Source organism: Chamaea fasciata, unplaced genomic scaffold (assembly GCF_029207755.1).
Source record: "Chamaea fasciata isolate MVZ Bird 193981 ecotype frontalis unplaced genomic scaffold, bChaFas1.0.hap1 SCAF_28, whole genome shotgun sequence".
NCBI classification, from domain to species: domain Eukaryota; kingdom Metazoa; phylum Chordata; class Aves; order Passeriformes; family Sylviidae; genus Chamaea; species Chamaea fasciata.
Genome location: NW_027094113.1, coordinates 5,099,231 through 5,126,679, shown reverse-complemented (window position 1 = coordinate 5,126,679; position 27,449 = coordinate 5,099,231). Strand labels below are relative to the sequence as shown.

Here is a 27,449-nt window from a genome sequence, read left to right as displayed (position 1 = left end):
TAAGAATCTTTTCTTTCCCCTTGGTCCAGACTGTTGGGGCATTCACGGGGACCAGAATGTGGGAAAAGAAGGAATCACTGATGTACGGTTCAATACCGAAAAACATTTTCATTCTCATTTCTGCATCTGCCAAGGAAAGTTGGACCCCAACACTGATGTGAATTAGAGCCAAGCAGAAGGTTAGAACTGACTTTCCTCACACGAGAGAGCAGAGCTGACCTCCACTGCCTCCGAGGGGAACAGATCTCATCCCACCGCAATATCCAAGACAGAGCTTTGCCTTTCAGACGTTATTTTCTGCAAACTCTTTTTTCACTTTGCCCAAATTGCTGCCTCATCCTGCAGCCAGCAAAATATTTTTCTTGGGTGAAAAAAGGGTGGGAGGTGAGAAGTGACACCTCCCACGGAGGAGTTTTGTTTCCAGCTGGGTTATCCAAACGGGAACACGCCGCATTTCCTACCAGCTACGTGTAACACAGAGCTTCAGGCCACACGGTTTTGTCAAAGGCTTCAGCAATTCCCTGGGTCAGGCAGGACATGAGGCAGGACATCCAAGGTCCCTGGGGCTGCTCACTCACCCTCGTCACTGGAGGTCTCCTGTTTGACCACGGACAGCGGGGAGCGCGTCGGGGGCTTCCCCAGCGGGTGCCGCCGGCTCTTCTTGATCTCCATCTTCATCTTGGAGAAGGCAGAAGCAGCCTGGAAGGAAGCACAACAAGCTGGATGGGCACCCCCCAAGGAGGGAACAGGACAAGAGAGGCAGAGCCCCCGTCACAGAGTTCTTGGATTCACACAGCGAACTTCTCTCTGCCTTTTGGCTGAACCACCGACGCCTTCCGAGCCAATTCCTGGAGCAGACAAAAGCCAACACTAACTCTTAAGAAGTTGGGTAAACTACAGAGTTTTCTTCAAGTCAGGACAGCCTCAGAACACCTGCAAGCTGCCAATTCCATCAGCTCGTGAAAAGTCTGCTCAAGCACTTACACAGCCGGGAACTCCACGGAAACTGTGAATCGTGGAACCCCAGACTGGTTTGGGCTAGAGGGGACCCAAAAGACAATTCAGTTAAACCCAGCCCCGGCCAGGTTGTGCTCTCACCAGTTAAACCAGCCCCAGGCCAGGCTGTGCTCACACCAGTTAGACCAGCCCAGGCCAGGCTGTGCTCACACCAGTTAGACCAGCCCAGGCCAGGCTGTGCTCACACCAGTTAGACCAGCCCAGGCCAGGCTGTGCTCACACCAGTTAGACCAGCCCAGGCCAGGCTGTGCTCACACCAGTTAGACCAGCCCAGGCCAGGCCGGCTCCCTCCAGGCCAGGCCGTGCCCTGCCCAGGCCGGCCCGGGGCCGGGCGGTGCCCACTGACCTCAGCGCTGAGCTCGCTGTGCTCGGCCTCGGCGCCGTCCTCGTCCTTGGCGGGGCCCTGCAGGGGCCCCTGGGGCCAGCCCAGCCCCTTCTGCGTGGCGAACTGCTCGAAGGCCTGCTGGCAGGACATGTGCTCCTTGTCAAACACGACCTTCTTGCTGCGGGGCACCACGTACAGCATGGGGATGATGGGCCGCGGCTTGAACTCGTCCTCCTCGGCCGGCGCCTCCGAGGGCTGCACCACGTTCAGGGGCGCCGGGGGCCGGCCCTGCCCCGCGCCCGGGGCTCCCGGGGGCCGCGCCGGGGGCTCGGGGGGCTGCTGGGGGGCCGGGGGCTGCGCGGGGAACGGCTGCTTCTTCTTCCTCTCGCCCTTGGCCTTCGGGGGCCGCGCCTTGGCCTTGCACTCCCCTGCTGGAGACAAAGGTGACGCTGAGGCACGGCTCCTGGGAACTGCGCGTCCCTCCCAGAGCTCAGTGTGTGCCCGGGCTGGTGTGTCCCACCATGGAATTACTGCGTTCCCATGGGCACACAGCATCCCTCTCCTTTCCCAGAGCTCAGTGCTGGGCTGGGATCTCCCATCATGGAATTACTGCGTTCCCATGGGCACACAGCATCCCTCTCCTTTCCCAGAGCTCAGTGCTGGGCTGGGATCTCCCATCATGGAATTACTGCGTTCCCATGGGCACACAGCATCCCTCTCCTTTCCCAGAGCCCAGGGCTGGGCTGGCACATCCCATCATGGAATCTCCGTGCTCCAGCAGCACTCTGAGAGCTGCCCGCACTCAGCTGTGCCTCAGCACTGGCCTAGAGAAGCTGCTTCAGAAAGAAAATACTTGTGTCAGTTCTATGGACTATTCAATTCCTGACTGGAGCACAAAGGCTGCTAAAACCCCCCTTTCCTGGAGGGAAAATATCTAAATCCCTAAGAAACTGGACTGTGTGCCAAAAACCTGTAATATGTCACATTAGCCCTGACTCTGTGTTTCAAGTGTTTTGTCCTCCACAGACAGGGGCACAAAACCATCCGCTGGGGTGCAGGAATGAAACATTGTTGTCCCATTAATAAAATAAATATTTAAAACAGTATTTTTTTATCTCTATGCCTTCCTTTTCCAACCTCTGTTTTTCTGTATATTCATAATGGGCACATTAGCACAGAAATACACGTGTACATGTGTATTGCTGTGCTATCCATGAATAAATCTGTATATAAATAAAGACATACATCAGGAGGTGCACTCAGATTTCTTTTGCTGATAAGGAGGTGCAGTCAAAAGAGTTTGGAGAGCCCCATTCTGTCTCAGCAGTTTGCTGCTCCCTGTGTTTGCAAGCACAGCTCTTATCTGGGTATTACTGTGTGTCAATACACCCAACAGCCCCAGGAAATGAAGAACTGAACAAAGATACCTGAATCATTATTACCCAAAGGTTCCTGCTATCGAGTTTTTTTAAAAATGCTTTTAAAGCATAAATCAGGTGCAGCAGAGAGCTCAGCTGGATCCTGAGATATCCTTTACTCACAGCCATGTCCTTGCCTCGCCCAGCTCACTGTCCCTCAGTTTATCTGCACAGCCCTCGTGGATGTGACAACACTTCTCGAGCAGATAAACATCTCAGCATTGTCACCAGAGGCAGCACTGGCCCGGAAAAGCCTTCCTCACCTCTCCTCCCTGTGAAGGATCCACGTTCTACAGCAGTGATTAAAATTCCTGCCCTCCACTGAGGGGGAATGTCCAGGCTGGGATAATCAGGGACACCCTGTTCACCCCACTGAAGAGTTTCACCAACCCCGACCCCTCCACTTCAGGCTACACCAAACCTGACCCATGAATGGAAAATCAGAATAACCATCACATGACAGAGGTTTCTGCATGAAGAAGAGTGGATAATCTCACAAGAGGATAAAGTGCCAAAATCCCTGCTGGAATCCCCATGGGATCACCTGAACCCCAGCATTTCCTAGAAGTCTGATCACTTTATTTACACTAACATAAAAATGGGAACAAGTCCAGCTCAAATAATTATAGTTGTACTCGTGTAGGCAGTCCCTCAGATAAACTGGTTTGTTCTATCACAGAGAAAGGAATATTGAATTTCCTTAGAGAAACAAACATATTGAATGAAAGGCAAATTGGATTTCTCCCCAGTTGCACAAAACCAGATCATATTTACTCTCTATACACTCCAAGAATTCTCTCCCCAACAGCACCACAAATGCCATTCACCAGCTTTATTGACTTCTAAAGGGTAATTTGACAGCAGCTGGCACAGAGAACTGTGCTTGAAAGTTTCTACATTAAGTGAGTTTGCAAGTGAATCTACGGAATCAGAAGCCAGGAAAAAGGGAGGCAAAATTCCAAGAGCCTGTCTGGCTACCCTGAACACTTCCAGGAAGGAAAAGGATCTGAAGGCACAGATGCACAGGCAGGTTCAGAGAGCAATGTCCTCCCTGTCCTCCCACTGCAGGAGGAGCAGGTGTGGGTGGGACACAAGGAGCAGTGGGCCAGAGCTGTGCTGCCTGCCCAGCGACAATCTGAACCCTCAGCAGAGCTCAGGAAACTGAGGAGCAGCTGAGGGAGCTGGGAAAGGGCTCAGCTGGAGAAAAGGAGGCTCAGGAGGGACCTGGGGGCTCTGCACAACTCCCTGACAGGAGGGGACAGCCGGGGGGTCGGGCTCTGGGAACAGGGGACAGCAGGACAGGAGGGAACGGCCTCAGGCTGGGCCAGGGGAGGCTCAGGGTGGACACCAGCAGGAATTCCTCCCTGGAAAGGCTGGTGAGGCCCTGGAAGGGGCTGCCCAGGAGGTTTGGAGCCCCAGCCCTGCAGGTGGCACTCAGGTTTGCAGGTCCCTCTGCACAGCCCCACAGGAAGAGTTGCTGACTGCCAGGAGGGTTTCTGCTGCTCAGCAGGTCCAGGCAAGGACAAAGCCTCAACACTCTCCTTCCTAGGGGCCCAACACAACCCGCTAGAATTCTAAATATAATAATAGCAACATCATAAATTATGAATATAAAGCTGAGTCATAAAAACCAGAAGTAAACACCGTAAGGGATCTGGGTCAGAAATCCTGAAAACCTCGAGTTATAAATACTCAGCTTGTCCAAAGAACAACACAAAACACAAGACCCACTTTGGAAGCGTGACTACTTTGAAATCTCATTCTTTCTCCTTCTCAAGGTCATCTCTCCTGGCGTAACAGAAAATGGAGTCAAATTAAAACCAGGGAAATAAAGAGAGGAAGTGCAGAAGGTGGGGGAGCAGAATTGCCATGAGCAGGGCCATCCACACAGATGCTGTTGTTCTCTTCTTCAAGATGAAACCCTGAGCCACTGGTGAGAGGCAATGCAGACAGCGGGACGTGGAAGACGAGAGAAGTCGTTGGGGTTTAATTGCTGTCTTGCAGCGGGAAAGCTGAATATTTGTGAGCAGCCACACCAAGCTGGAGTTTGCTCCAGTGGCACTTCTGCAACGGTGCTGAAAATGAGCTTTTCCCTCCCGAGCCAACAGCTACAGAGCTCTTAAGAAGTAGTGGAAGTGTATGATTTGGAAGCCGTTCAGCTAGAACAGAGTTTTTATTATTCCTTGGCCATTCTAATGATCTCAGATCTGTCCTTGTCACTTATCTCTCGTCTCCGAAGAAAAATCAGCATTTTCGGGCCATTTATTACAAGCATCAAGTGTTAAACTTGTACAGGAGCTAAGAGCAGACAATTTAACACACTGCTGATGCTCTCAAGCTTAGGGCAATAGAAATTAAGTATCTGCACTGTGCAACAATGGTTCTCCAACTCCTTGTTTCCAGTAAAAAGGGAAAATACACTGTCTGGCTGGCAGACTCTGAACACAGCCCTCAATTCTCTTCCCAGAGCTTCCACAGATTTCCTTTAAGATCATTATCGAGCTTCTCTAAACAGTTTGCAGCATCAGTTTCTCCAAATGCTAAACAAATAATGGATGTATACAATGGATGTAAATTAATTCCCTGTAAGCAGTGCTGGAGAAGCCTCAGAGGGAGTGTCACAGACACAAAAACCACTTAACCACACATTAGGAGGGGGGAAAAAGCAGCTTTTTCCCAGCAAGAACTCCAACCTTTTCCACAGAGCCAAGAAGAAGGTGGCACAGAAAGAGCCCCCAGCACAAAGGGTGTGCTCAGGCCTGGGGGCTGGATGTGCACAAGGAATCCCAAAGGAATGGGAGTTGTCAGGGCCTGGTTTTATTTTCAGCAAAGGTTTTATATTTCATGCAGAGGAAGCTGAAAAGCTTCCCCGCTCCAGCTAAACTTGAAGAAACCCAAGTGGGACTGGAGCAGCAGCTGCGGATCCCACCCAAACTGAGGCTCTCTGAGAAATGGGAACAAAGGGAGGGGAAGAGGAAAGATGAATTGCACAAGGCAGTGCACAAATCATTCCTTTTCAGAGCAGGACACAAAAAATACACTTATTTGTTTCTCTATGAAATAATTTAAAATATTCCTCACATAATACATATTTTTACACCCCTGTGATAGTTTGGGCCTACAGAATTTTCCAGCCCTGCCAAAAAAGCTATTTGGATCAAATCCTTAAAGAGAGGGAAAAAATCAATTGCTGCTGTGAATGATGACATATTTCAGTGAGCAGAGATTTAATATTGGGGAAAACTCTGCTGATATTTCAACAGGAATAAACAGCAGCAGACAAGTTATTCACAGAGGTGTTTCAGAGCTCGCCCCAGCTCCTCACTTGTCTGGCCTCACCTTCTCCCTCCAGCCCTTTGCTTCTCTCCTCTTCCTCCAGGTCCGGGCCCCTTTTCAGCTCCTCTTTTACTTTCACATCTTCCAAGGCAGTTTCAATAGCCATGACATCCCCAAGAGACTTCTGATCCTCTGTTTTGTGTCTTCTGGGTTGACTCCTTTTTCTGTGAGACCTGAAAGTACAGAAGTGTGATTTGACATAAAAGAGCAGCCTTCAAAATAGAAAACCATCACTGACTTAAAAAGCTGAATACAAAACAAAAGGATCTTCTTTGGAGAGAAAACACAAGGTAGCTAAAATAGCTACAGGGCAGAAGAGATATCTGAAAGGGAACAGATGAACCCTGCATAACACAACATTTAAGATCCATTCACAGCAGCCATTAATTGTCTGGGTCTCCTGAAGAGCTTTTCCCTACCATTACTAATGTAAGCTCACAAGCTGCAGTTAAAGTGATTTTAATTGTGTTTTCAATCTATTTCGCTTGTATTTCAAAATACAGATGAAAACTTGTTTAAATCTCTCTTTCATCCTCTGCCTCCATTCCATTATTTCTTTCCATTCTGTCCGTGCCTCCCTTTGGCAAACTGCTGGAAGTCTGCAAAACATCATCTTCCAGCTCTGAGACATTACCCAGCACTGCCAGATCCCCAAAACACACTGTAATGAATGCTCAGAGCAAAATCAATAGGCAGCCTATGATTTTTCAGCAGTAAATTCAGAAGGTCCAAGGCCTTGAAGAAATCTAACTAAAAAATATGCATATTAATAAGAACCGACAAATACTAACGAGGCAAGAGCAATGCTGTTCACTCTTTTTAAAGTCAATGCCACCAAGGCAAAGATCACAGGAGCCACAATGCAAAGAGAAATGGAAATTCGCAAGTCAGGACAAGATTTTGGGTCGGGAACTGTGAGACACCAAGGACCCTCACAGGCACTCCCCAGTGCCCAAGAGGGACAGGGAGGGAAAATGAGAAGATCAAGAGCCAGAAACTTTTAAGTCAAGACAAAAGACAAAAGTTTAACAGGTGAAGGAAAGAATAAAAAAAGAAAGAAAGAAGCCCAGGAAATCCACTCACCACCTCCCCAGGCTGAGCAATGCCCAGCCAGCCCCCAAAAACGCCCCCTCAGAAGCCACACCCTCCTTCCTGCCCTCTCCCAGTTTTTATTGCTCCCCATAACATTTTATGGCACAGAATTTCCCCTCGGCCACTCGGGGCCAGCTGGGTCCCCTCCCCAGGGTGCCACTGGGTCGGAGTGGGACAAGATAAAGCCTTGACACTGTGCAAGCACCAGCCACAGCTTCGGAGCCTTGTGAGCCCTGGTGCAGCCCCAAACCCCAGTCACTCCACCCCAGCCTGCCCCAGCACAGGGCTGGACAGAGACTGCAGAATTGCTCCTTGAATTTCAGGTTTAAATCTAACAAGCCTTCCTTCTCCAAAAGGACTGATTCAGAAAGTTGTGATTTTTACCCCATTTTTAGCATGCAGACATTTCTCCTTTGGTAGAAAGAAGCATTTTCCTTATGGCCTCACATCCATCGTGTGACAAAGACTAAAACACACTTTACTCAGCAGCCCCAAAGTCTAAAAAAGCTAAAAAGCAGCTCCCCATCCTCAGAACCCAGGAAACTTCAGCTGCTAATTAGATTTGGGGCACAACAGAGTTAAGAGCCCTTAATCAGCCTTTAAACTGAAAAAGAAGGCAGAGAAAAAAACTTCAACCTGAGCTGAATGATGAAGAGAAAAGCAAGTTGTGATCCATATGCACAGGGAGCTCTAATTGCCAGACTCTGAGCAGATGGGGGCCCTGCAAGAAGAGCCGGTGCCTTCACACCTGCAGGACAGTCATTAGCAGGAACAGGGGCTGAGCCCAGAAGGATCAGCTCTGCTCCTCACCCCGATTCCAAGCACACAGCACCTTCCCTGAGAGGGGAACGTGGGGTGGGAGGTGAAGATAAAGCTGTAAGGCTTTGCCACTGCAGCTGGAACCTTCTGTAGCTGAAGGAGGAGCAGAGGCAAGAGTTACAAGCTGGTTTTAGCAAAGTGTGTTTTATTCCTGTGGCGTGGAAATGCCAGGCAAAAATTACAGCACAGAGCGCTGTACTCACAGGAGAGAAAAAAAAAAATGTGTTTTGCAGGGCTCTTCTCACTCAGGGGTTGTGGGGGAGAGAGGCAGAAAGCTCAGCACTTACAGAAAGTGCTTCCACAGGCACAGGCTGAAGGCTGAGCACTTCCAGGAGTGAAGCTGTTCTGTGTCTGACAGAATTCACACACCAGCGATGGGCTGGTGGGGACTGGACTAACACAGTCTCTTGCTGAAGCCATAAAGTAAACCAAGTTGGGTTTTTTAAGGTAACCAAGTCTGACTGACCTCAGAGAAGAAATAACACCTCTCTGCAGAGTTGAAAAGCTCCATTTTTCCAAGAGGGCTGACAAAAAAGCAGCGTTTGTACTCTTTGAAGAGCAGACCACAAAGTGACTTAAATTAAGTAGCTACAACTGTGAAGGTTTGGGCAGGGGTGAATCCCATCCCTCCGTCCTGCTGAGAAAAGTCAGGCTTCAAGCAAAACCATGTCTTGGAAAGACAAAAGCACAGGAGAAAGTACTGCTAAGGAGCATTGAACAGCCTCAAAACTGCTTCAGGATAATGCTGGAATAATCCAGGAAACACTGAACAGATAAGCAAAAAAAGTACCTGGATCACTTGCAATAGGCTCAGGCTGAGAGAGAGGATTCTCTGCTGGGTAATAGGCTCAGGGAGGGAAAATAATCCTTGGTGCTCATACAGTACCTTAGACTGTGCAAACATCAGCTACATCAGGAGCCCTGAACAGTCACAGAAATGCAGCAGCACTCGGATCAGCGCCCAGCTCCCTTTCCCAGTTACCACCACACATCCCTGCCAGCCCAGGAGAGCAACTCAAGAGTGAAAAGCAAAGAGCCATGAGAGGTTCTCCAGTGATGGAAGAGATCACAGAAACTCAAACCAAGATGAAGCCTGAGGAACCTTGAGGCCCAAAGATCTCCTGGGGGCTTTCACAAAAAAACTCAGTGACAGAGGAAAAGAGTCCCAGAGCTGCTATGCTAAGAAACTTGCCAGGAAAAAGAATGAAGTGACTGAGGTTGCTGAGGGAAGTCACATACCGGTGTTTGTTGTCCTCTTCCTCATCTCCTATCCTATAAAGCAAGATTCCAACAGGAAAAGGTTAGCATGCCAAATTTTCAAGTCAAGCATGCTGTAACACACAAAAATCACAGACTTGTAGAAAATTAATACAAAGATCAAAGGAAGCACAGAAAGGCATGCATAAAATCCCCTTTGCAACCGATGGGCTTTTTTAAACTCCTGCCTTCTGAGCAGTGAAGCTCTAAATGCTCTCTCTGTAGATTTTTTGGTCTTCCAGGATAAGAGATGAGATGTGAGGGGGCACAAAGTGTCCCACTTTGAAAAGCACGTGCTTTTATAGCATGGGAAGGAAACAGGAGCGTGAGGGACAAACGGCACGAGGAACTGTGCGAAAGGAACAAAGGAAGAGTTTGACCTCCCTGCAGCGAAGACTGGAGCAATGACAATCAGACAAACACTCTCTGCCTTTACCTGCGGAGCAGTTTGGCCTTTAGGTCGGCCTTGGTCTCGTTCCAGGCGTCCAGCTCGGGGCTGCTCAGGGCCGTGGGCTTCATGTGGTCCAGCACGGCGATGTCCTTGCCCTGCTTCCAGAGCTCGTAGCGCTCGGGCTGCAGCACCCGCACAAACACGTCCATGGAGATCTTCACCATGTCCTTGCGGCACGTGCACTGCAAGAGACCCCACATGTCACGCTGGGACCTGCCCAGGGGACACAGCTCTGCCCACAGGGCCCCAGGACGGGGTTCTGCAAGGGCTCAGCGCTGGCAGCGCCTCAGCTCTACCTGCTCCCGGAAAAGCAGCGGCACTCCAGCGCTCCCCAGGGGTGGGGGAAACACTGTTCCCCTCTGCTCTCCCCCTAAGCCCCCAACAAGCCAAAGCCTCCTGGGACTGGCAGTGCTCGAGTCCTGTGCTGCAGGAATTAGACACAATTACTGCCTGGGCTAGCCCAGGTCGGAGTCTGCCCTCAAGCCCACGTTCCCTCCATCAACCTCTCTCTGGCAGAGTTCCCCAGGCTGAAAAGATATCACTGGTACCACTTCATAACTCAGAAAACCCTTCCAGGAGCCAAAGCCTGACCCAGAGCACAGGGCAGCGCAACCTCATAACGAGACATCCTGACATGGCACAGCAAGCCCGCACAAAAGGGAAGAAATAAGAAACCCGCAGTAACTACGACCTGCATCCAAACCATTAGGTGGGAGAAAATGTGCTTTATTCATTTCAGCTGGCATATGCTCATTAAAACTCACCTGGAGTTACACCCCTGCCACTGCACAGAGAGGACTCAGGTGCTTTTCCTTGATGTGTCCCTTTGCTGTGATGAATCAACAGACTGAGTGCAGCAAGGGGATTCTCACCCTGCACTGACATCAGTCTCAGAGTCAGCCTTTATAAACTTCATCAAAAGGAGGCAGAGGATGGAAAAGGACCCAGGAACCCCCCAGGTGCCTCTGGGGGCTGCAGCCACAGCTCCCTGGGGGTTTCTGCTCTCAGGTGCAAAGCTTTGCTTGCACTAAATTGCTTTTCAACTCCCAGCTGAGGCTGAGGTAATTGGAGCCACTTTGCAGGGCTGCGTTGGGCTTTTTTCCCACCCTTCCTCCACATCTTTTCAAAACCATTCTATCCGTTCTTTTGGCAGAAATGCCTGAAATTAAACCTGCCTCTCCCCTCTCTCCCTTCCCTTTTCCCCACCATCACTAAATAATGGATGGCCAGAGTTGAGAATTCACTGAGGCAGCGAGAGAAAAGAGTCCTTCTGTACAGTTCCCCACCACCCCACATCCTCCTGCTCCTCACTGTGCAGGGACTGGGGCAGGGCTGGTAACCCCAGGGACTGTCACTGGTAACCCCAGGGACTGTCCCTGGTAACCCCAGGGGCTGTCCCTGGTAACCCCAGGGGCTGACTGGGAAGGAGCACATTTAGGGACAGGCATTTCCAGGAAAACCCCATTTAATGAGCGAGGGCTGAGGCAGAAAGGCTGGCCATGCAGTTTGGCCACAGCACAGCAGGAGCACGGACGGCACCAAAGCTTCCAACCCCAGCCCAGGCAGGAGCTCCCCAGGGCACCTCCATCAGTCCTGGCCGGAGGGACTGCGCACGTTTCCCCTGAGGAAGTTTAAAAGCTGTGCAGAGCTCCAGAGAGGAGCACAGGAGAACATCCCCAGCACAGCTCTGGGGGTGGCCTCCTGAGAGGCTGAAAAATGGCTCAGAAGGGGAGCTCTGCGTTTGGTGATCCTGACCTGGGCCCGAGAGCTGCAGCCCAGACACGTCCACACCCGCAGACGTGCCAGCAAAGGGCCAGCCCCCGGGGCCAGGGTCTCAGAGCATTCCCAAGCTGCAGCAGCAGCTGCAGAGTCCCCCGGCTGCAGCAGCCCTGGCTGAGCTCTGGGGATGCTGCTGGGCTGGGGCTCAGCACTGCGGCCTCCATCTCCCACAGCCTGCAGCAGCCAAGCTCCCTTCTGCCCACAAATCCACCATGATGCATGTTTATGTTTCAATTTTAATTTAATTCTGTTGCTTTCACACCAGCCAGCATGAATAATTCACAAAGCCTCTTTCCTCTGGGGCTCCTTCTGGACCGTGCAGTGACATTTCCTCAGCTGTGCCACAGCCACAGTCCCAGCATGGCCAGGACGTTTCTGCATCCCTCCCCTCAGACAGCAGAGAGAGCCTGCTGACGCTTCCAGCTGGAAAAGGGAATGTTCTTGTGTGTGAGAGAGCTGGAGAGGGGCAGTGGGGGAGACCAGGAGGAGAGTGAGGGTAGGGAAGGGTAAGAAACTGCCTTTGCAATAAACTCCCTGCCCTGCCCCGTTCCAGCAGGACAAAAGCAGCAAGGTTGTTTCCTGGCGCTGATCTCCAGTCCCAGCTCCGCCTTCCCCTTTCCACACACACACAGCTGTATTTCTTTCAAAGCGTTTCACTGTGCTCATAAACACATGTATTTCCTAAGAGACATTATGCCTACAGCCCCTTCCCTGTCCATCCCCACCCCAATTTCTGCAGAATATATCCTCCCAAATCCCCTCAAATTCTAACACTTTTATATTCTGCTATTATTAAACTTTATGGAAAAAAAAAATAAAAAATGAACACGTCAACACTAAAGCACCACCACTAAGGAGAGACGTGAAACCTCATTTCCTTTACACGAGACAAAGCTGAACCCCAGAGCTCCAGCGTGGGAATTCACAGAATTCCTGTGGATCAACAGCCCTGAGAAGATTTCAGGGTGACACGATCACCCAAAGCACAGGACTGAGTGGCAGCACAAACATTCTGTCCAAACGACAGGTGAGAAATTCCAGGAGCTCGGAGATCTCACCCAGCACCTTCCCCTCTCCCTCCATCCCCCCCAGCCTGGCTGCCAGAGCCACTCACCAAACACCACCAGAAGCAACAGAATATTCCTAACTGGCATCTCCAAGGACCCTCTGCAAGTCCCCAAAACGAGAGTGGAAAAAAAACCAAACCAAGAATCAACAGCTTTAGGGTCAGTGCTTTGCCTTTGGTTACAGGGGAGCTGAGACCCCAAAGAGCAACCAGAGAGGAGTTTCCAAATCCACCAAATCTGCAGGAACTTCACTTGCTCCACCTCCTGAAGGCTTTTCCCAGCCTCACCTCTCCTTTTCCAGAAGTTAATGGCCTTAGCAACTATGAGCACATGGAAAAATACTGTAAGGAAATGCACAATTAAACCTTTTTCCAGCCTAAAACCCCAACGTTCTTCCTTTCCTCATTATTTTATTATCTGCAGCTCTAATTTGGAGCCTGTGGTAAAATATGTGACCACACCAGGAGCCCTGTCCCATCAATTCCAGCTCCAAGACTGATCGGGGGGGATTTGTGGCTGTTGAATGCACAACCATTATCTTATTTGCAATATTTCTTAACATAAAAACACAAATAAGTCTACACAAAACAACAGTCAAATAAAATGACTGTCTCCTTGAAGTCATAAAATCAAATGATTTATGGAAAAGTGCAGACTCATTCAGCTCCAACCTTCAGCAACAGTTTTGGGAGGATATTTCCCTCAGCTCCCAACTAGTAACACTGAACTGAACCTCAGCAGTTCCATCACACAGGAAAGGTTAATGGAAAATGAGCCTTTTCCTTAGAAATAGTCACCAAAATGACACATTTCAAGTGGCACCTCTGGTTTTCATGGAAAAAACCTTCATATCCAGATGAAAGCAGTTGGTAAGACTCAGCTGAGCCTCCCGCTTGGCCTGAATGGAAATTCATCCACCACAAAACCCAACGTGCTCGAAATTGAAGCTCTTTCAGCTTTTAAATGCCAGACCAAAATCTTTGCTTGAAGCTTTTCTGCCTTAAAGCTTCTCCATGACAATGACGCCTAAAAGCAAGGAAAGAGGGGTGTTCTGTGGGAAGGAACACAGACATCACCCCCAGCTGCTCCCTGTCCATCCCCAGGACAGAATTTCAGCTGTTGGGAGAAACGAGCCCCCAGTACAGTCAACGCTTCCAAGCAGCAATAATCCAGTTTATTCCCATATTACAGATGTGCCACTGGGGTCCACCAGGACAGAAAAACCAGTTTGGGGCTCCAGTTTCCTTTTCCTTCCACTCAGCCAGTCCAAGCACGCTCCTGGAAGATGAACGGCAGAAATTCTGTGAGGAAGTGAGGAGTTAAACGTGGAGGAGGAGAAGGAGGAAAAGCCCAAACTGCAGAGTTGGTGTTTAATGCTTGGTGGCTGGAAGCTTGTGGGAAAGAAGATGAGCCTTGACCCCCCGTTTGCAGAGTAATTACCAGCATCAACAACAAACCAGTTCATTAGGAAACCCACTGGAAACCCTTCCCAGAGCTTCATAAACAAAACAATTAGGGAAGATTTCCACGGCCTCCCCCTGGCCCTGGCTGCAGGGCACCATGCCTCCCTGCCGGCTCCTAAAACACTCCCTGAGCATCCCTGGGGAGCAGGAGTGGGGCTGGGGGGAGGCAGAGTCACCCCACTCCCCCTCAAACACATTTCTGTGTGACAGAAACGCTCTGGGACCTGTCCCGGCCCAAGCAAACCAAATAACCCAGCCCAGCAGGGCCTGGTGACAGTGACCCACCCCAGGGACACCCAGCCACCCCCCCAGCAGCACCCCCAGCACTGGAACCCTGCAATTCCCAGCAATTCCCAGCAAATCCAGGTCTGATTCTGCTCACACAACTCCCATGTTCCTCCTCCATCAACAAAAATCGTGCCAAGAAACTCCCAGCCAGAACTTCAGGAGAGGAGCTCGGAAAAGAGCTGATAAAACAAAGCTTCCAAAAAATAACCATCCCCTTTCCACCTCAGCACACAAAAAAAAGAAAAAAAAAAAGCTGTAAAAGTTCCTTTTTTCCTGCACAGAATCATGAGCAGGGCATTAGGGGTGTTTACAAATAATACAAGAAAATAAGTATGAAGAAAGGTGGAAGAATTTGTACAAGAGCAACTTTGAATCTGTCTGACAAAAATAAACCATGGAAATGTTATTCCATAATAGATTTCTTTAATGTATTCTAAGCTTAAAAGGTCTAATTAGAGTAAAAGAGCAATTCTGAACGTCTGACAAAAATAAACTATGGAAATGCTATTTCATAATAGATTTTTTTATGTGTTCTAAGCTTAAAAGGGCTAATTAGAGTCAGTCGAGGCATAGACACAAAGTAATGCAAAAATACAATTCTGATTTGCCTTATTTTGGGGACCAATTTTGCAGTATTACCAAACAGGTTTCTGCAAAAAACCTGACAAGTTTTATTTTCTTGGGAAATACAGACATATTGAAGGGGGAAAAATCTACTAAAATGTGAATAGTAAGAAGAAAGCTTCAATTTTACCTGGAAAATTATATGCTATTCAACATTAAATCACAGATACTCCAAGTGCAAATTTGAGATTATTTCTGTATTATACATACAATACAGAAAGAAGGAGTGAGCAGAAGGTTTGGAAGCAGCAAATCATGTAAAGGATCCCAGGCTGGGATCCCAAAGGTCCTTTCTCTTGGCAGAGCAGGAAAATCCAAGGGGAAGAGTTTTCTTTGTGCCCCCTTCTCCAGAGCAGAGAGCAGCAGAGCTGGGAGCTCTGGAGACAGGATCTGATGGGAGCCCTGCCTGGGATGGGGTGAGAGATGCTCATTCCAGAGCCCAACATGCAGGATTTGGGCAGGAGGGGCTGTCCATCTGAAAACCCAAAATGCAGGATTTGGGCAGGAGGGGCTGTCCATCTGAAAACCCAACATGCAGCATTTGGGCAGGAGGGGCAGCCTGACCCTGTTTCATGTTGAGAGGGAGAATTCCAGCAGTTTCTCTGGAGTAAACAGGAGACAAAGGAAGGTCTGAAAGGGGCAGCCAGCAGGAACCCAGACCTTCTCCAGGAGTGGCTGCACTTAATTGAAAGGAGAGTGCAGAAATCGTTCCCCTCCCATCCACTTATTTCAGTCCAGTTTGCCAAAGGAATAGAAAAGCTGAGCTGGGATTTGAATTTCTGCTAAAACCGACACTCTGAAAGGGTCTCTGCATAGCAGGAGCCCCCCAGGCCACCTCGACCACAGGGAGGGCACTTCCCTGAACCCCCTGCTTTAAAAGGCTTGTTTGGGCAAAGACACAGCTGCTCAAATCCTCTGTGGGGGCATCCAAGGGTTTTCAGAAACAAAAAACCACGAATCCAGGCAGGAACTGCAGGCTCATCGTGCAAAATAAAAAGAAATTAAAAAAAAAAAAAAAGATGGTAAAGAATGAAAATTTTAATTTCCTGCCTTTCACTCAGCAGCTTTTTTCAACAACCAAACAGCAAAAAATTCTGACAAAATGGAAGACAAACGACTGAGGAACTCCAACTACAGAGAACAAAGGGAAATATTTCTCCCCGATTTCCAAGTTCTGCCTGTGCAGGCAAACATCACCCGTAGTATATCCAAATAAACCCATCCCTCCCCAGCTGTAGCCCTGAACCAGGAACGCTGAAGTCTCTCCCATGCCCAAACAAGAAGCTGCTGCTCAGCCTTCCCCAGGATCAGGTGGAAGAGGAAAGCCGAGGTTGGCCTCAAAGTCACCTTGGCAGTCACCAGCAGCAGCAGGAGGCTCCTCCAGGACAGATGGAGACATTTACCTCAGCAATAAATGGCAGAACAGTTCACAGCTGTTCTTTGCTGCACTCCTGGGCTCAGTGTCCAGCTGCAGGGGAGACACCCACACCCAGCGGGGCAGCACCACGGGATTATCACCACAGAGGAGGAGGCCAGACCCTTCCTCTGGATCTGACACCTGCTGAGAGCACAGAGAACCAGCCCTGGAGACTTCTGCACCTCACCAAAGCCAAGGTGAAATGTGTCTGCCACAAAGCACCCTCAGCCCTGGGGCTGCAGGATCAGAAAACCGCACCCAAGGGGCAAAAGTGCCCGTTCCAACTAAAAACCCATGGAAAGAGACTCCAAAACCTCACGCCACCTCCTCAAAAAGCTTTGAGCCAAACAGCACAGCTTAGGTTATTCCCTTGGTAGTCACCAAACCAACTTCCACTGGAGTTTTTAGGATCTGCCCATCCTGGTTACTAATGTGCAGATGCAAGTGGATTTACCCACGGTTAGTTTCCCACACTGCTCTGCAGCCATGGCTATTTTTTCTTTGCTAATCCTGACACTTGTTCTACAATTCGAGCAGGAGCAGTGTCTCAGAAGCTGATCTTTACACTCCAGGCTGGTTATTCTGTATTTTTTACAGCCCAGGCAGGTTCTCGGTGGGATGCAGAACATTGCACCCATCTGGCAGGCAATTAGCACAGCTCTGCTCTCCGAGGTGAGCCATCTCCTCCCTCTCCTGCCTGCACCACTGACACACACAGCTCCCGGCAGAGCAGGATGCAAACCTCCTCCCCAGGATCATGTCCAGGAGAACATTCCAAGAGGCTCGTTCGGAACCTTGCCTTGTCCCCTGTCCTGGGTGCTGCTGTGCTGGCAGCCCAAGGACAGGAGGGATCACCCCCAGGCTGCTGGGCTCTGCAGGAGGAGCAGGTGCCTGCAGAGCTCTGCCCAGCTCACACTTCCCAAGGACTTTTATCAATGAGCATATGGCAAGGAAAAAAACCCCAAACCCGCCTGCACGTGAGCCAGGATAATCTACTTGTGTCTGGGAGCATATAAATCAATAAAGCCAGCTTTTAAACACAGGAAAGCTGTAGGAGTTCACCAAAAATCACATGCTCAGGAACTGTGGAATGGTGTGGGTTGGGAGGGGCCTTAAATCTCATCTCATCCCTCCCCTGCCACGGCAGGGACCCCTGCCACCATCCCAGGTGCTCCCAGCCCTGTCCAGCCTGGCCTGGGCACTGCCAGGGATCCAGGGGCAGCCACAGCTGCTCGGGGCACCTGTGCCAGGCAGGAATTCCCTCCTGGTGCCTCTCCAGGAATTCTCTCCCCACAGGGGTGCAGGCAGTGCACGCCCTCAGCTGATCATTCCTTAGGTCCTGCTTAACCTCAAAGGAGCTTTAAACAAAACTTTGCCCTCACAGCGAAACAAACTCCCCCCTGAGCCGGGAGCCCCAGCCAGGCATGCCAGGGTTAATTAACACGTGCCTCAGAGAATCATTAACCAGGAAGCTGAGGACAGACAAGTGCCAGGGAGTGCAATGGGAATAAATTGGGCATCTCCTTCCCCATTTCCACTTTGTGTCCCCAGATCTGCTCCCAGCTCTGCTGCTGCTTGTTCAGTAATTTCACACTACGCTGCTTAACAATGTAAGCATGGAGGCTCCATCTAAAACTGCACTTCCCAAATGTCACTTGTTTGTGAACACATGGCTGAACCCAAAATTGCTTTAAATATTCGAGTGGTGCCTGCTGGCTCTGTTGTAGTTAAGGGTCTGTCTGAATCTCCATGATAAACCCCATTTTCTGGGGTGCAATACCATGACCACTCACTACACACAAACCTGCTTTACAAGGTCACAGCAGACAAACACTGTTTTTTACATTTTAAACTGAGGTTGCTTGGCCACTTTTGAGATTCAGACACAATTTGAGGCAATTCAGACACTGATTTGAGGCCTCTTACAGTCTTAAGGTTTTTCTTACCATCCCTTTAACTCCAGAACAAAGCCAAATGTCTGCCCCATCCCTGGAAGTGTCCCAGGCCAGGCTGGACAGGGCCTGGAGCAACCTGGGATAGTGGAAAGTGTCCCTGCCCATGGCAAAACTCCCCAGATTCTACTGACTGAGCTTTGCTGGTTACTCTGCAGACTCCAAAGCAGGAGAGCACCAGGGCTGTCACAACCCAAAGCACACCAGGAGTCTGCCCTAATGAGAAACAACCACACAAACATGACTCCCCAAACTTAACTGAGTGCACAGATTAGAGGAGTTCAGGTATTTTCAGTGTTATTACCACAGCGTTATTAAAGCTTAAAAGTATTTCCAGCTTATTCCTTCCCCTCCAGTGTGTACCTAATGAGTTGTGCTCAGTTACATCAGTCACTTCACTCACTGTGAAACCAGTCTGGATGCACCAGAAAACCAATTCCAACTTAGCAGCCCTAAAACAGCCTGTTCCCAAAGTGAACGCAACACTTGAGAAAGTCATTCCTGCACCCTCGGAATAGAACAAATCATCAAGAGGCAAAACCAGCAGGGTGGGACAGCGGGAGAGCACGTCCCGAGGCAGAGGCATTTTCCAGGCTGCCCTCAGGAAGGAGCGCAGGGGACAGCCCCAGTGTCCCTGCTGTGTGTCCCTGAGCTGTGTCCCAGCCCTGAGCCCACCTGTGTGGCCATTTTGCCATAGTCAATCCAGCGCAGGGTGGCAAAGTTGGTGGACTCGGCGCAGTTGAAGCCGTGATTGAAGCCGGCGTGGTAACCGTAAGGAAACGTGATCATGAACTCCCCGGCCTCCTGGGTGATCTGCAAAGCAAAGGGAAAAGGAGGAGACACCCCACGGGTCACTTAATGCAGCAGCTGGAGAACACAGAGCCATTAAAATCCCCCAGGGATTAAATCTCTTCCCACTGGAGGGTGGGCAGAGCAGCCACTGCCAGCCCTGGGCTGAGCCTGGAACGTTCCTGGGGAGCTGCAGGAATGCTCAGACATTTCTCTGCAGGGAAAAACTCCCAGCCGTGGGTGCAAGGGGTCACATGGCCTGAACTATTTACACCCGCAGGCTCCAGTTACAAAAGGGTCTCCTTCCAAAAGATCAATAAATCTTTGGTGTGACCACTTTGGCTCAGGCAGTTCCAAACCTTCACTGACAGCCCCGTGCCAGAGCAGCAGGAGCCCTGGAATTCCCTCCTAACACTCCCTCTGCATGGCAGGGCCTTCTGAAGCTCCTCCTGCCCCTCCCTGTATTAATTTCCCCATTTGTTTCTCAGCCTCGCTCACATCTGTTCACCCAAAAATCAAACACCCCAAAAATTCCAGCCCATCTTTTGTCTGCTTTGGGATTGAACAGAGCAGCTGTGGCTGCCCCTGGACCCCTGGGAGTGCCAGGGCCAGCCTGGGCTGGGCTGGGAGCACCCCGGGGCAGTGGGAGGTGTCCCTGCCCATGGCAGGGGTGGCACGTTAAGGTCCCTTTCCACACAAACCATCCTGTGACTCAACTTATTTAAAATTAAAACGACAATAAGCATTATGGACATTATTAATAAGGGATGAACTCTCCGGATCACAGCTGGAACCAGAGGCAAATCAATCCTGATGCCTCTAAAGAAACCCTCTTTTCATATGTTGTGCAGAAAAACCATTGGGAATAAAAGTTTAATTGTTAAGAGCACGGGCTGAGACACGGGAGCAGCCCCCAGCCCAGCTGCCCCCCAGGCAGCAGCACCTCCCCTCCATGGGGCACAGGAGGGGCAAAGCTTGACCTTCCCTGTCTTTCCAAGCCAGCAGTGCTGACAGAGCTCTCCCAGCTGTCACAGGCCAGGAATTCTGTTTGGATTCCTTCCCACAGCCGGAGCTCCCACCCCAGCAGCCCTGAGCCCACAGGAACTCCAGGACTGCACTTCCAAACACGGGGATGGGGCCAAATGCAGAACGTAAACACACGGAAGTTCAAACATCTCCCCCAGCTGGGCCAACATCTGAACTTGCTGATGTCATTGACATCAGAAGAATAATTTAAAGCAGAGGGAATAAGAGCTGCTGTGGCACACAAGAAGCTGCTGCAGGATTCCAGGAGGTGCTGGAGTCCAGCCTGCAGCCAGCCCCTCCAGAAACCCCAGCAGTGCCACTCTGCTGCCTTCAGGACACAAACAGATTTTGTCTCTGTCGCTGAATGCACATCCTGGTGTCTCCATTGCAAGCCCACATCATCCATGGCACTGCTGTCAACATTATCCCACAGTAAATTAGAAAACACTCCAGATGATGGATAGGCCATGCAGAAAAGTAATAACTATTGAAGGGAAGCCAGCACAAACTGCCACTCATGAAGAAAGCCCCAAATTTACTGACTTCTGCAAGCTCTTGAGGAATAAATGGAGAAATCAATAGGAGATTACAGAAATACACATTTTTAATTATTAAAAAGCCCTAGTATTGATCTGTTTCTTTTTTTTTTCCAGAACAGCATTATAGAGATTTATAAATGCTGCCTATTTCAACTTCATTGAAATCTGCCAAGAATTCGGATGAAGGGATCCTGTCTCTATTCCTCAGGAAAAATGGCACTTGTTCCCTGCCTGTGAATAGCAGCGACCTCCTCCAACAGCCAGCAGGGCAGGACAGGCTGGAGCAGCCTGGGGCAGGGGTGGCACTGGGTGGGACTCACGGTCCCTTCCCACTCCATGATCCCATGAATCCAGCCTGGAGCAGGCCCCTGACACTCCCCACAGCCACAGGCAGCTCTGGCTCCCCGTGCTGGCAGCACCCAGCAGCAGCAGCAGCAGTTTGAGTGATTCTGCACAGATACAAATCCCTGTAACCACACTTGGCTGAGGAGATTTACTTCTTGCCACAAGACTTTAAGAATAAGCACATTAAAACGATCATACCAAATAAACATGACCCTTCTTTTCAAATCAGGGCTTAAGAGCTGCAGGGATCCTTCCAGGCTCAGAGCAGCAGGAACACTTACACAACAGGGAACCAGCACAGCAGCTCCACTCTGGGTCACCCTGGATCCACCAGAAGATAAAAAACGTGTTTCTGAATCACTGGGGGAGTTTGGCTGCCCCTTGATGAGCCAGAACATCCTCATTAGCTCAGAGAGGCTCCCTAATTGCCAGAGTTTGTTCAGTGACAGCTTTTCTTCCCTTCAGTGTCTCAGGCAAAGCCCAAACAGGGTTCTGCAGGCAGAGCTGGTGCGAAGGGGCTGCGCTCAGTGCAGCAAAGCCCCTGGAAATGAAGCCCGCTCCCCTCAGGAGAGAGGAGCCTGCCCCACGGGCCGCAGGGGCTCCTGCACCTACCCTGTCAAAGGGAATCCCGTACTTCTTCAGGATGGAGGGAGAAATGAGGGTCATCTTGTGACGGAGGAAAGCATCGCATCCCTGAGAGCTTCCTGGGAAAAATCCTGTGGAGACATCAGAGGAGGAGCGTCACTGCGGGGCTGCTCTTGGGAAAACAGCGCAACCTCTGGGATTCCAGACCAACCTGCCCCACGTTTCACTGCCGAAAGGGAAAAATGGTAATATTCAGGGAAAAGAAAGGGAAGGGGAGGTCTCCATCCCAGGCAGTGGCACCAGGGACAGGCTCACAGTGGCCACCAACAAGGCAGAGGCTGCAGGACCTGACCCAGGCAGGCCCTCCACACCATGAAGGGTTAAATCCTACCCAAGGTCCGCGCTGAGCTATTAAAACAAATCACAAATAATTAAGAAAACGAAACCTGTGATGAACACTGACCAAACCCCCAAGGGCAGCTCAGTTAACCCCATTTTCCTCAAGATCGTGTCCTTCCCTCCAAGTGGCTGATCCCATAACAAATTGTGTGTTCGTGGGGACTCAAACCCATCACAGTTTAGGAAAACAAATAACCCAAGCTCTGGAAGCAAAACTAATTGATGAGACATAAAGGAAGGGGTTTCAGAAAGTCAAAAGGATTACTGGATTCCAGGTTTTCTTATATTTTTGTACTAAAAGCATTTCAATTAAAATTATGACTGTCTGCTACCCAGTCTGTCGTCCCTCTCTGCAGTTCCTCTTTTTAATGCACAGTTTAAGTGGCTCTCATTAAAGCCACTAATAAAGAAGCACATTTTAAGTGATTAGCACCAATAACATGGCAACACATTAACATTCTCTCCATGGGCTCCGTGGCTCTCCCAGTGAGCCCATTTACAGCTCAGCTATTCATTTTCCATATTAATTGCACACTCATTTCTCCATAGTAAACTTCTCCCCACTGATGCACAGGACAGGGGAATGGCCAGGCAGCAATTCTGCCTCTTTGCAGAGTTAAATCATCACCCACCCAGCTCCCAGGGACAGGAAACTGAAATAAAGACCAGATCATTGATAATTTGCTCCTGGTTTTACAGCACAAGCCATCTCCGTGCCTCAAAATTGATCATCTGTAAAAATTAGTTACAAACAGCAAGAAACTTATTATTGCTCCTGTCAGACTTGGAGTGGTATTTCAGAGTCTGCAGAACACAAGTCATCTGATTGATTGACTTCTCATAAAAATTACTTTTTTCATCTATTAAAACCCGGCAAATGACTGAGCTGTAGCTTTGAAATGCAACATTTCTGAGCAGTGTGATTTGTATTTGGGGATCATGGAGCTCGGTGCCCAGGACACCACAGCACCAAGCCCCAGGACCCGCAGCCCCAGCTGCTCTGCATTCACCCCACAGCAGCAGCTGCTCCCCCCGACACCCTGGAGTGAGCTCAGCAGGACAAGGCAGCACAGGAATTTGCCTCTTTTCTGGGAAATCAGCATCAGAACTTCTTTTCTTTTGCATCAGACTAGAGCCTTCCAGATTTCCCTGCTCCTACCTTCACCACCAGCTTTAAACCACCCCAGATGCCTCGCTGGAGATGAACCACAGAGATTTGGAGTTAATTATTCTGGGCCAGCAGCTTTTTTTAGCTGGGCAGCTCCTTGAACATTTGCAAGCGAACAAAAATAGAAACAGCACCAACAAATTCAAACACATCCACTTCTGCAGCCAGACATCCTCCCTGAAGCCTGAGAGGTGGGAGTTTGCCACAGCTCAAAGTAACTCTCCTTCCCTCCACATCCATTTTCCTTTCTTTCTCTCCCTTTCATTGGTTTTTTGGTTTGGGTTTTTTTTTTCTGTTTTGTTTGTTAATATGGACTTTATGGCACTGAAAAATAAAGGAGGATAAGGCTAGAGTAAAAGGAAAACCAAATACAGAATGCATTTATAGGGTGAAGGAGCAATGGGTACAAGCTGGAAGAGGGGAAATTTAGGTTCAATATCAGCCAGAAAATGTCATTGTGAGGGTGGTGAGACCCTGGAACAGGCTGTGGCTGCCCCGTCCCTGGGAGCATTCCTGGCCCAGTGGAAGGTGGATTTTTAGGGTCCTTTCCAACCCAAACCACAGTGCATGAAGCCCATTGCCCAGCCATGGGAGGGTTTGGCCTCAATGCCTCAAAACTCAAAAGGTTTTTGAAGGAATTTTAGTTCAGGTCACGCCGTGCCAGGAGAGAGAGGCTTGGAGGGAAGAGCTGGAAGGAAAATTCCCTGCCAAGCTCTCTCTGGCTGTGCAGCAGCTCCAGCAGCACAGCAGGCTCCCGGGGCAGCCCCGCAGGAGTCCCCAGGAACACCCCAAAACCCAGAGCTCACCTTTGGCCAGGCGTTCCAGCCTCTTGCCGTGCTCCGGGGGAATGGCATACCTGTGAGGAGACAACACAGAAATCAAACTCCAGTCTCATACAAAAACAGTGCAAGGAAAAGTGGAGCAATAACCCTCAGCACGGCACACCGTGGCTGGCAATAAAACCAAAATTCTCTGTGTCAGAAAGGCCTGAGTAACCCACAATCCATCCAGCATTTGATACAAGTCCTTAGTTAAACGTGTTCCACGAAGTGTCTCATTTTCCTGCCATTTTCTCCAACAGCATCACAAGAGTTCACAAGGTAGAAGGAAAATTGAGAAGGCAAAGTGATGATGCAGCACTGGAAACCCCAGAAATAACTGAGTGCAGGGAATAGCAGGTGTGCTCTCCATGGGGAAAATACCTGCAAAATAAAATGGTGCTAAATATTAATAAGCAAGAAATGGATGGGCTGAAAAGGTGTGAAGGAGGGTCTGTGTGCTTTGGAAAAGAATAAACCCTCTGTGAAAACAGCTTTCATTTTATTCAAAAGAGTAAATGTTCTTCAGCACAGCTCAGGCAGTCACGGCTCGATCCTTATGTCCCTGTTGGATTTCACTGTCTGATGAAAAATAAAGGAATTAAAGTATTCAATCATTTTCTTGATGAGGTGACCCTGAAATGCAGGGTCTGCTGATGAAAACATCATTAAAGGGTGTAGGGAACAACTTCTACACTTCTTAAAGACAGTTTTCTTAGAGTAGGGGTCAATAAAGTGCAAGAGGAATTTTATTTTTTTTTGAGTGCAAATTATTGAACACAAATCTGGAAAAACAATCAAGTGTCCCACAGGTCTCAGACACAGGGCTGGGTGTGCCCAGCACGTCCAAACACCAGGGAAGTTTCAAATGGCTTTTTCTTCCCAAAAGCTGTTAGTTCTCTCAGTGCTTTGAAGTTCCCAGTATTCTCAGGAGCACAGCCCAGGTGACAGAGATTTATGTGTGCGGGTTGTAAGGAGGGAACTGAAAACCAGGATACATTTAAACGTGTTTAACATGATGACACACAATAACATTGCCAATGGAAATTTGTGAATCACTGGTTACATTCTGCAGCAAATTAAATATGGCTCTCCCTGCTTCTTGTGACAGAGAATTCTGAGAATTTACATTTGTGGGAATGGCATTTACTGCCAGCTATAACTTCTCTTCAAAGGGAATAATAAAAAAATGCATTATTTTTGCTATTTCCAATGGAGATGTCAAACCCATCCTGTCTCCTCACCCACGCTGGGATCGGGATTTGCAGAAGGGGATTCAGCAACAGGAGCCCAGCACCGCCCCTCCCGGGGCTCAGGGTGCCCCTGATCTGGGGGATTCCAGCCAGACAAACTCTGCATTTTCAGGTGGAAAACCAGCACTGGGGAGGGCAGCTGGAAACCCCAACCTGTGCCAGGAGATCAAACCCACCTGATGGCCTGGCAGGGGGGGACAGCACACAAATCACACCCCGGGGGCTCGGGCTTTACACACAAATCACACCCCGGGGGCTCGGGCTTTAGCCACTAAGCTGATTTCAACTGATGGCTTCAGAAAAATTTAAGGCAAAACACTACGTAGCACCTAATCTTGTAAAATAATAAATGCAGCAATGGACTCCCAACATCCCCTGACCAAAGTCTGACAGTGCCTTAAATTGCATAATTATCAAACAATTCAATTTCATTTGTCTGGGACAAAGCTAGTGGCTTTTATTTTACAAAAACCATTCATCACTTACATAAATGTGATAAAACTAATCCCGATCCAAAGCTCCTTTGTGGGATTAATGTCCCTTAAAACAGGGAAATGAGACATTCCATTCCTTCTGGGAAAAATGCTGAAGGATTGGGAAAGAACTAATTTATGGCTACAAGGCTGCTGATGATTAATGTAATATCCCCAGTCTACAATGCAACCTTCACTTAATTAGTGCCTGTAATTGGGAGTTGTAAAGATAAGATTAATTGAATCTTGAGGATGTTAAAAGTTTAATACGTTGGAACATGGTTATTGTGTTATCTGAAACTGCAGCCTGCAAAAAGCCAAGCCAGGCTTTAGAGAACAGCCCATGGAGAGACAAAGAAAAAAGACTTGCTTGGATAGAAACCAGCCAGAGAGGAGGAATTTCCAGCTTATAAAAAAGAACTATATGTAATAACATACAAATCAAAATACCCCAGCACAGCATGGTAATAGCTGACTCCAATTTTAGAAATTAACTTTTTTCTTTGGGCCAGTCTTTAGGAAGCAGAGCCTACACATCCCTCTGCATTTATTCTTAGGAATTCAAAATATTAACTGCAGAAGAGAATTAAAAGTAGGTCAAATTCTGCTTTAAGTTATGCTCACAAATCTGACTGATTTGCATAAAGATAGGCAATAAAGACAGAATTTGGGCTGCTATTTACAACCAGGAAGAGAAACAGAAGGCTCCTGCATGCATGGCACAGACTGAGCTCTGTGTACACACAAAATGATTGATTACGAGGCAGAACAACAATGGAAAGATCAGAAATTGCTGCAACCCAAGGGGTGCAGCCACTGAACACCCAGGAGGGGCTGGCTCTGAGTGCCCTGGCTGCTCTCTGTGACACCAGCAGTGAGTGCTGCTGTCCCTCAGCCCCCACAGCCGGGGCTCAGCTCAGCTGCAGAAGCTCCAATCCACAGGTATGGGCAGGGAAAAAACATCCAATAATCTCCTTTTCTGCAGGCATGACTCCAACAGCCCCCAGAGCTGGGACACTGACCTGCATCTCCCCTCTGCCCCAGCCTGGCCCCCAGGAAAAGGGACATTCATGGCCACGGAGCCAAAGCAGCAGCTGGGGGAGGATAAATCAAATTTCCAAGGCACCCTCCAGGCCTGTTCCAAGGGTGACCAAGACAAAGGGCCAGGCTTCACCCCAAACCCTGCCACTCAGCACTTTGGGGATTACAGCAGGAAAAATGCGCTGCTGCTGTGTCAGGGAGCACGAGATTTACACAACGGGGAAAGAAAAACCAGCTCAAGATAAAAAAAAGTTATAGTTCCATGACTCAAATGTCATCTTACCCCCAAGTCAACAACCTCCAAGTAATATACTGAGCCTTTTAAATTACCTTTTTCTACTTTGCACCAAAACAACAGAAAATCCCTGAAGTGGATCAAGGACCACTTGTACACATCCAGAACTTGCTGTTCTGCGGGAAAGACTCTCAGCTTCCAAACTTATTTCATGAAACCTAATTGCAGCATTTCTGATCTCCACTTCCATGTAATTTTCTGAGTCCTTGAGCCAGGATCACGGGTCCAAAAGCTTTTGCCCCAAAGCTCTAAATGTGTTAGGAAATGATCTTCCTGGAGTGCTGCTTGCTTTTGTTAATATGGAATCATGGAATCCCAGAATGGTTTGGGTTGGAAGAGATCTTAAATATCCATTTCCACTCCTGCCATGGCAGGGACACCTCCCCCTGTCCCAGGTGCTGCCAGCCCCAGTG

The 27,449-nt window shown here is 49.2% G+C and overlaps 1 protein-coding gene across 5 annotated transcripts in view; it reads right to left on the bottom strand.

Annotated features, from left to right (window-relative positions):
* The window catches only part of KDM4B (lysine demethylase 4B), a 71,439-nt gene that overhangs the window by 18,396 nt on the left and 25,594 nt on the right, over positions 1-27,449 (bottom strand). The window contains exons 6-13 of one of the 5 annotated variants that reach the window (XM_066205922.1): positions 23,963-24,012; positions 21,617-21,720; positions 18,981-19,118; positions 9,701-9,897; positions 9,247-9,279; positions 6,100-6,269; positions 1,364-1,773; positions 579-699 (exon numbers count right to left, since the gene is read on the bottom strand). In XM_066205922.1, coding sequence (XP_066062019.1) covers positions 579-699; positions 1,364-1,773; positions 6,100-6,269; positions 9,247-9,279; positions 9,701-9,897; positions 18,981-19,118; positions 21,617-21,720; positions 23,963-24,012 — 1,223 coding nt within the window. Of the gene's footprint in view, positions 1-578; positions 700-1,363; positions 1,774-6,099; positions 6,270-9,246; positions 9,280-9,700; positions 9,898-13,687; positions 13,840-18,980; positions 19,119-21,616; positions 21,721-23,962; positions 24,013-24,047; positions 24,359-27,449 lie in introns of those variants that run through there. The other 4 variants (XM_066205923.1, XM_066205924.1, XM_066205925.1 and 1 more) reach the window with 4 other exon arrangements.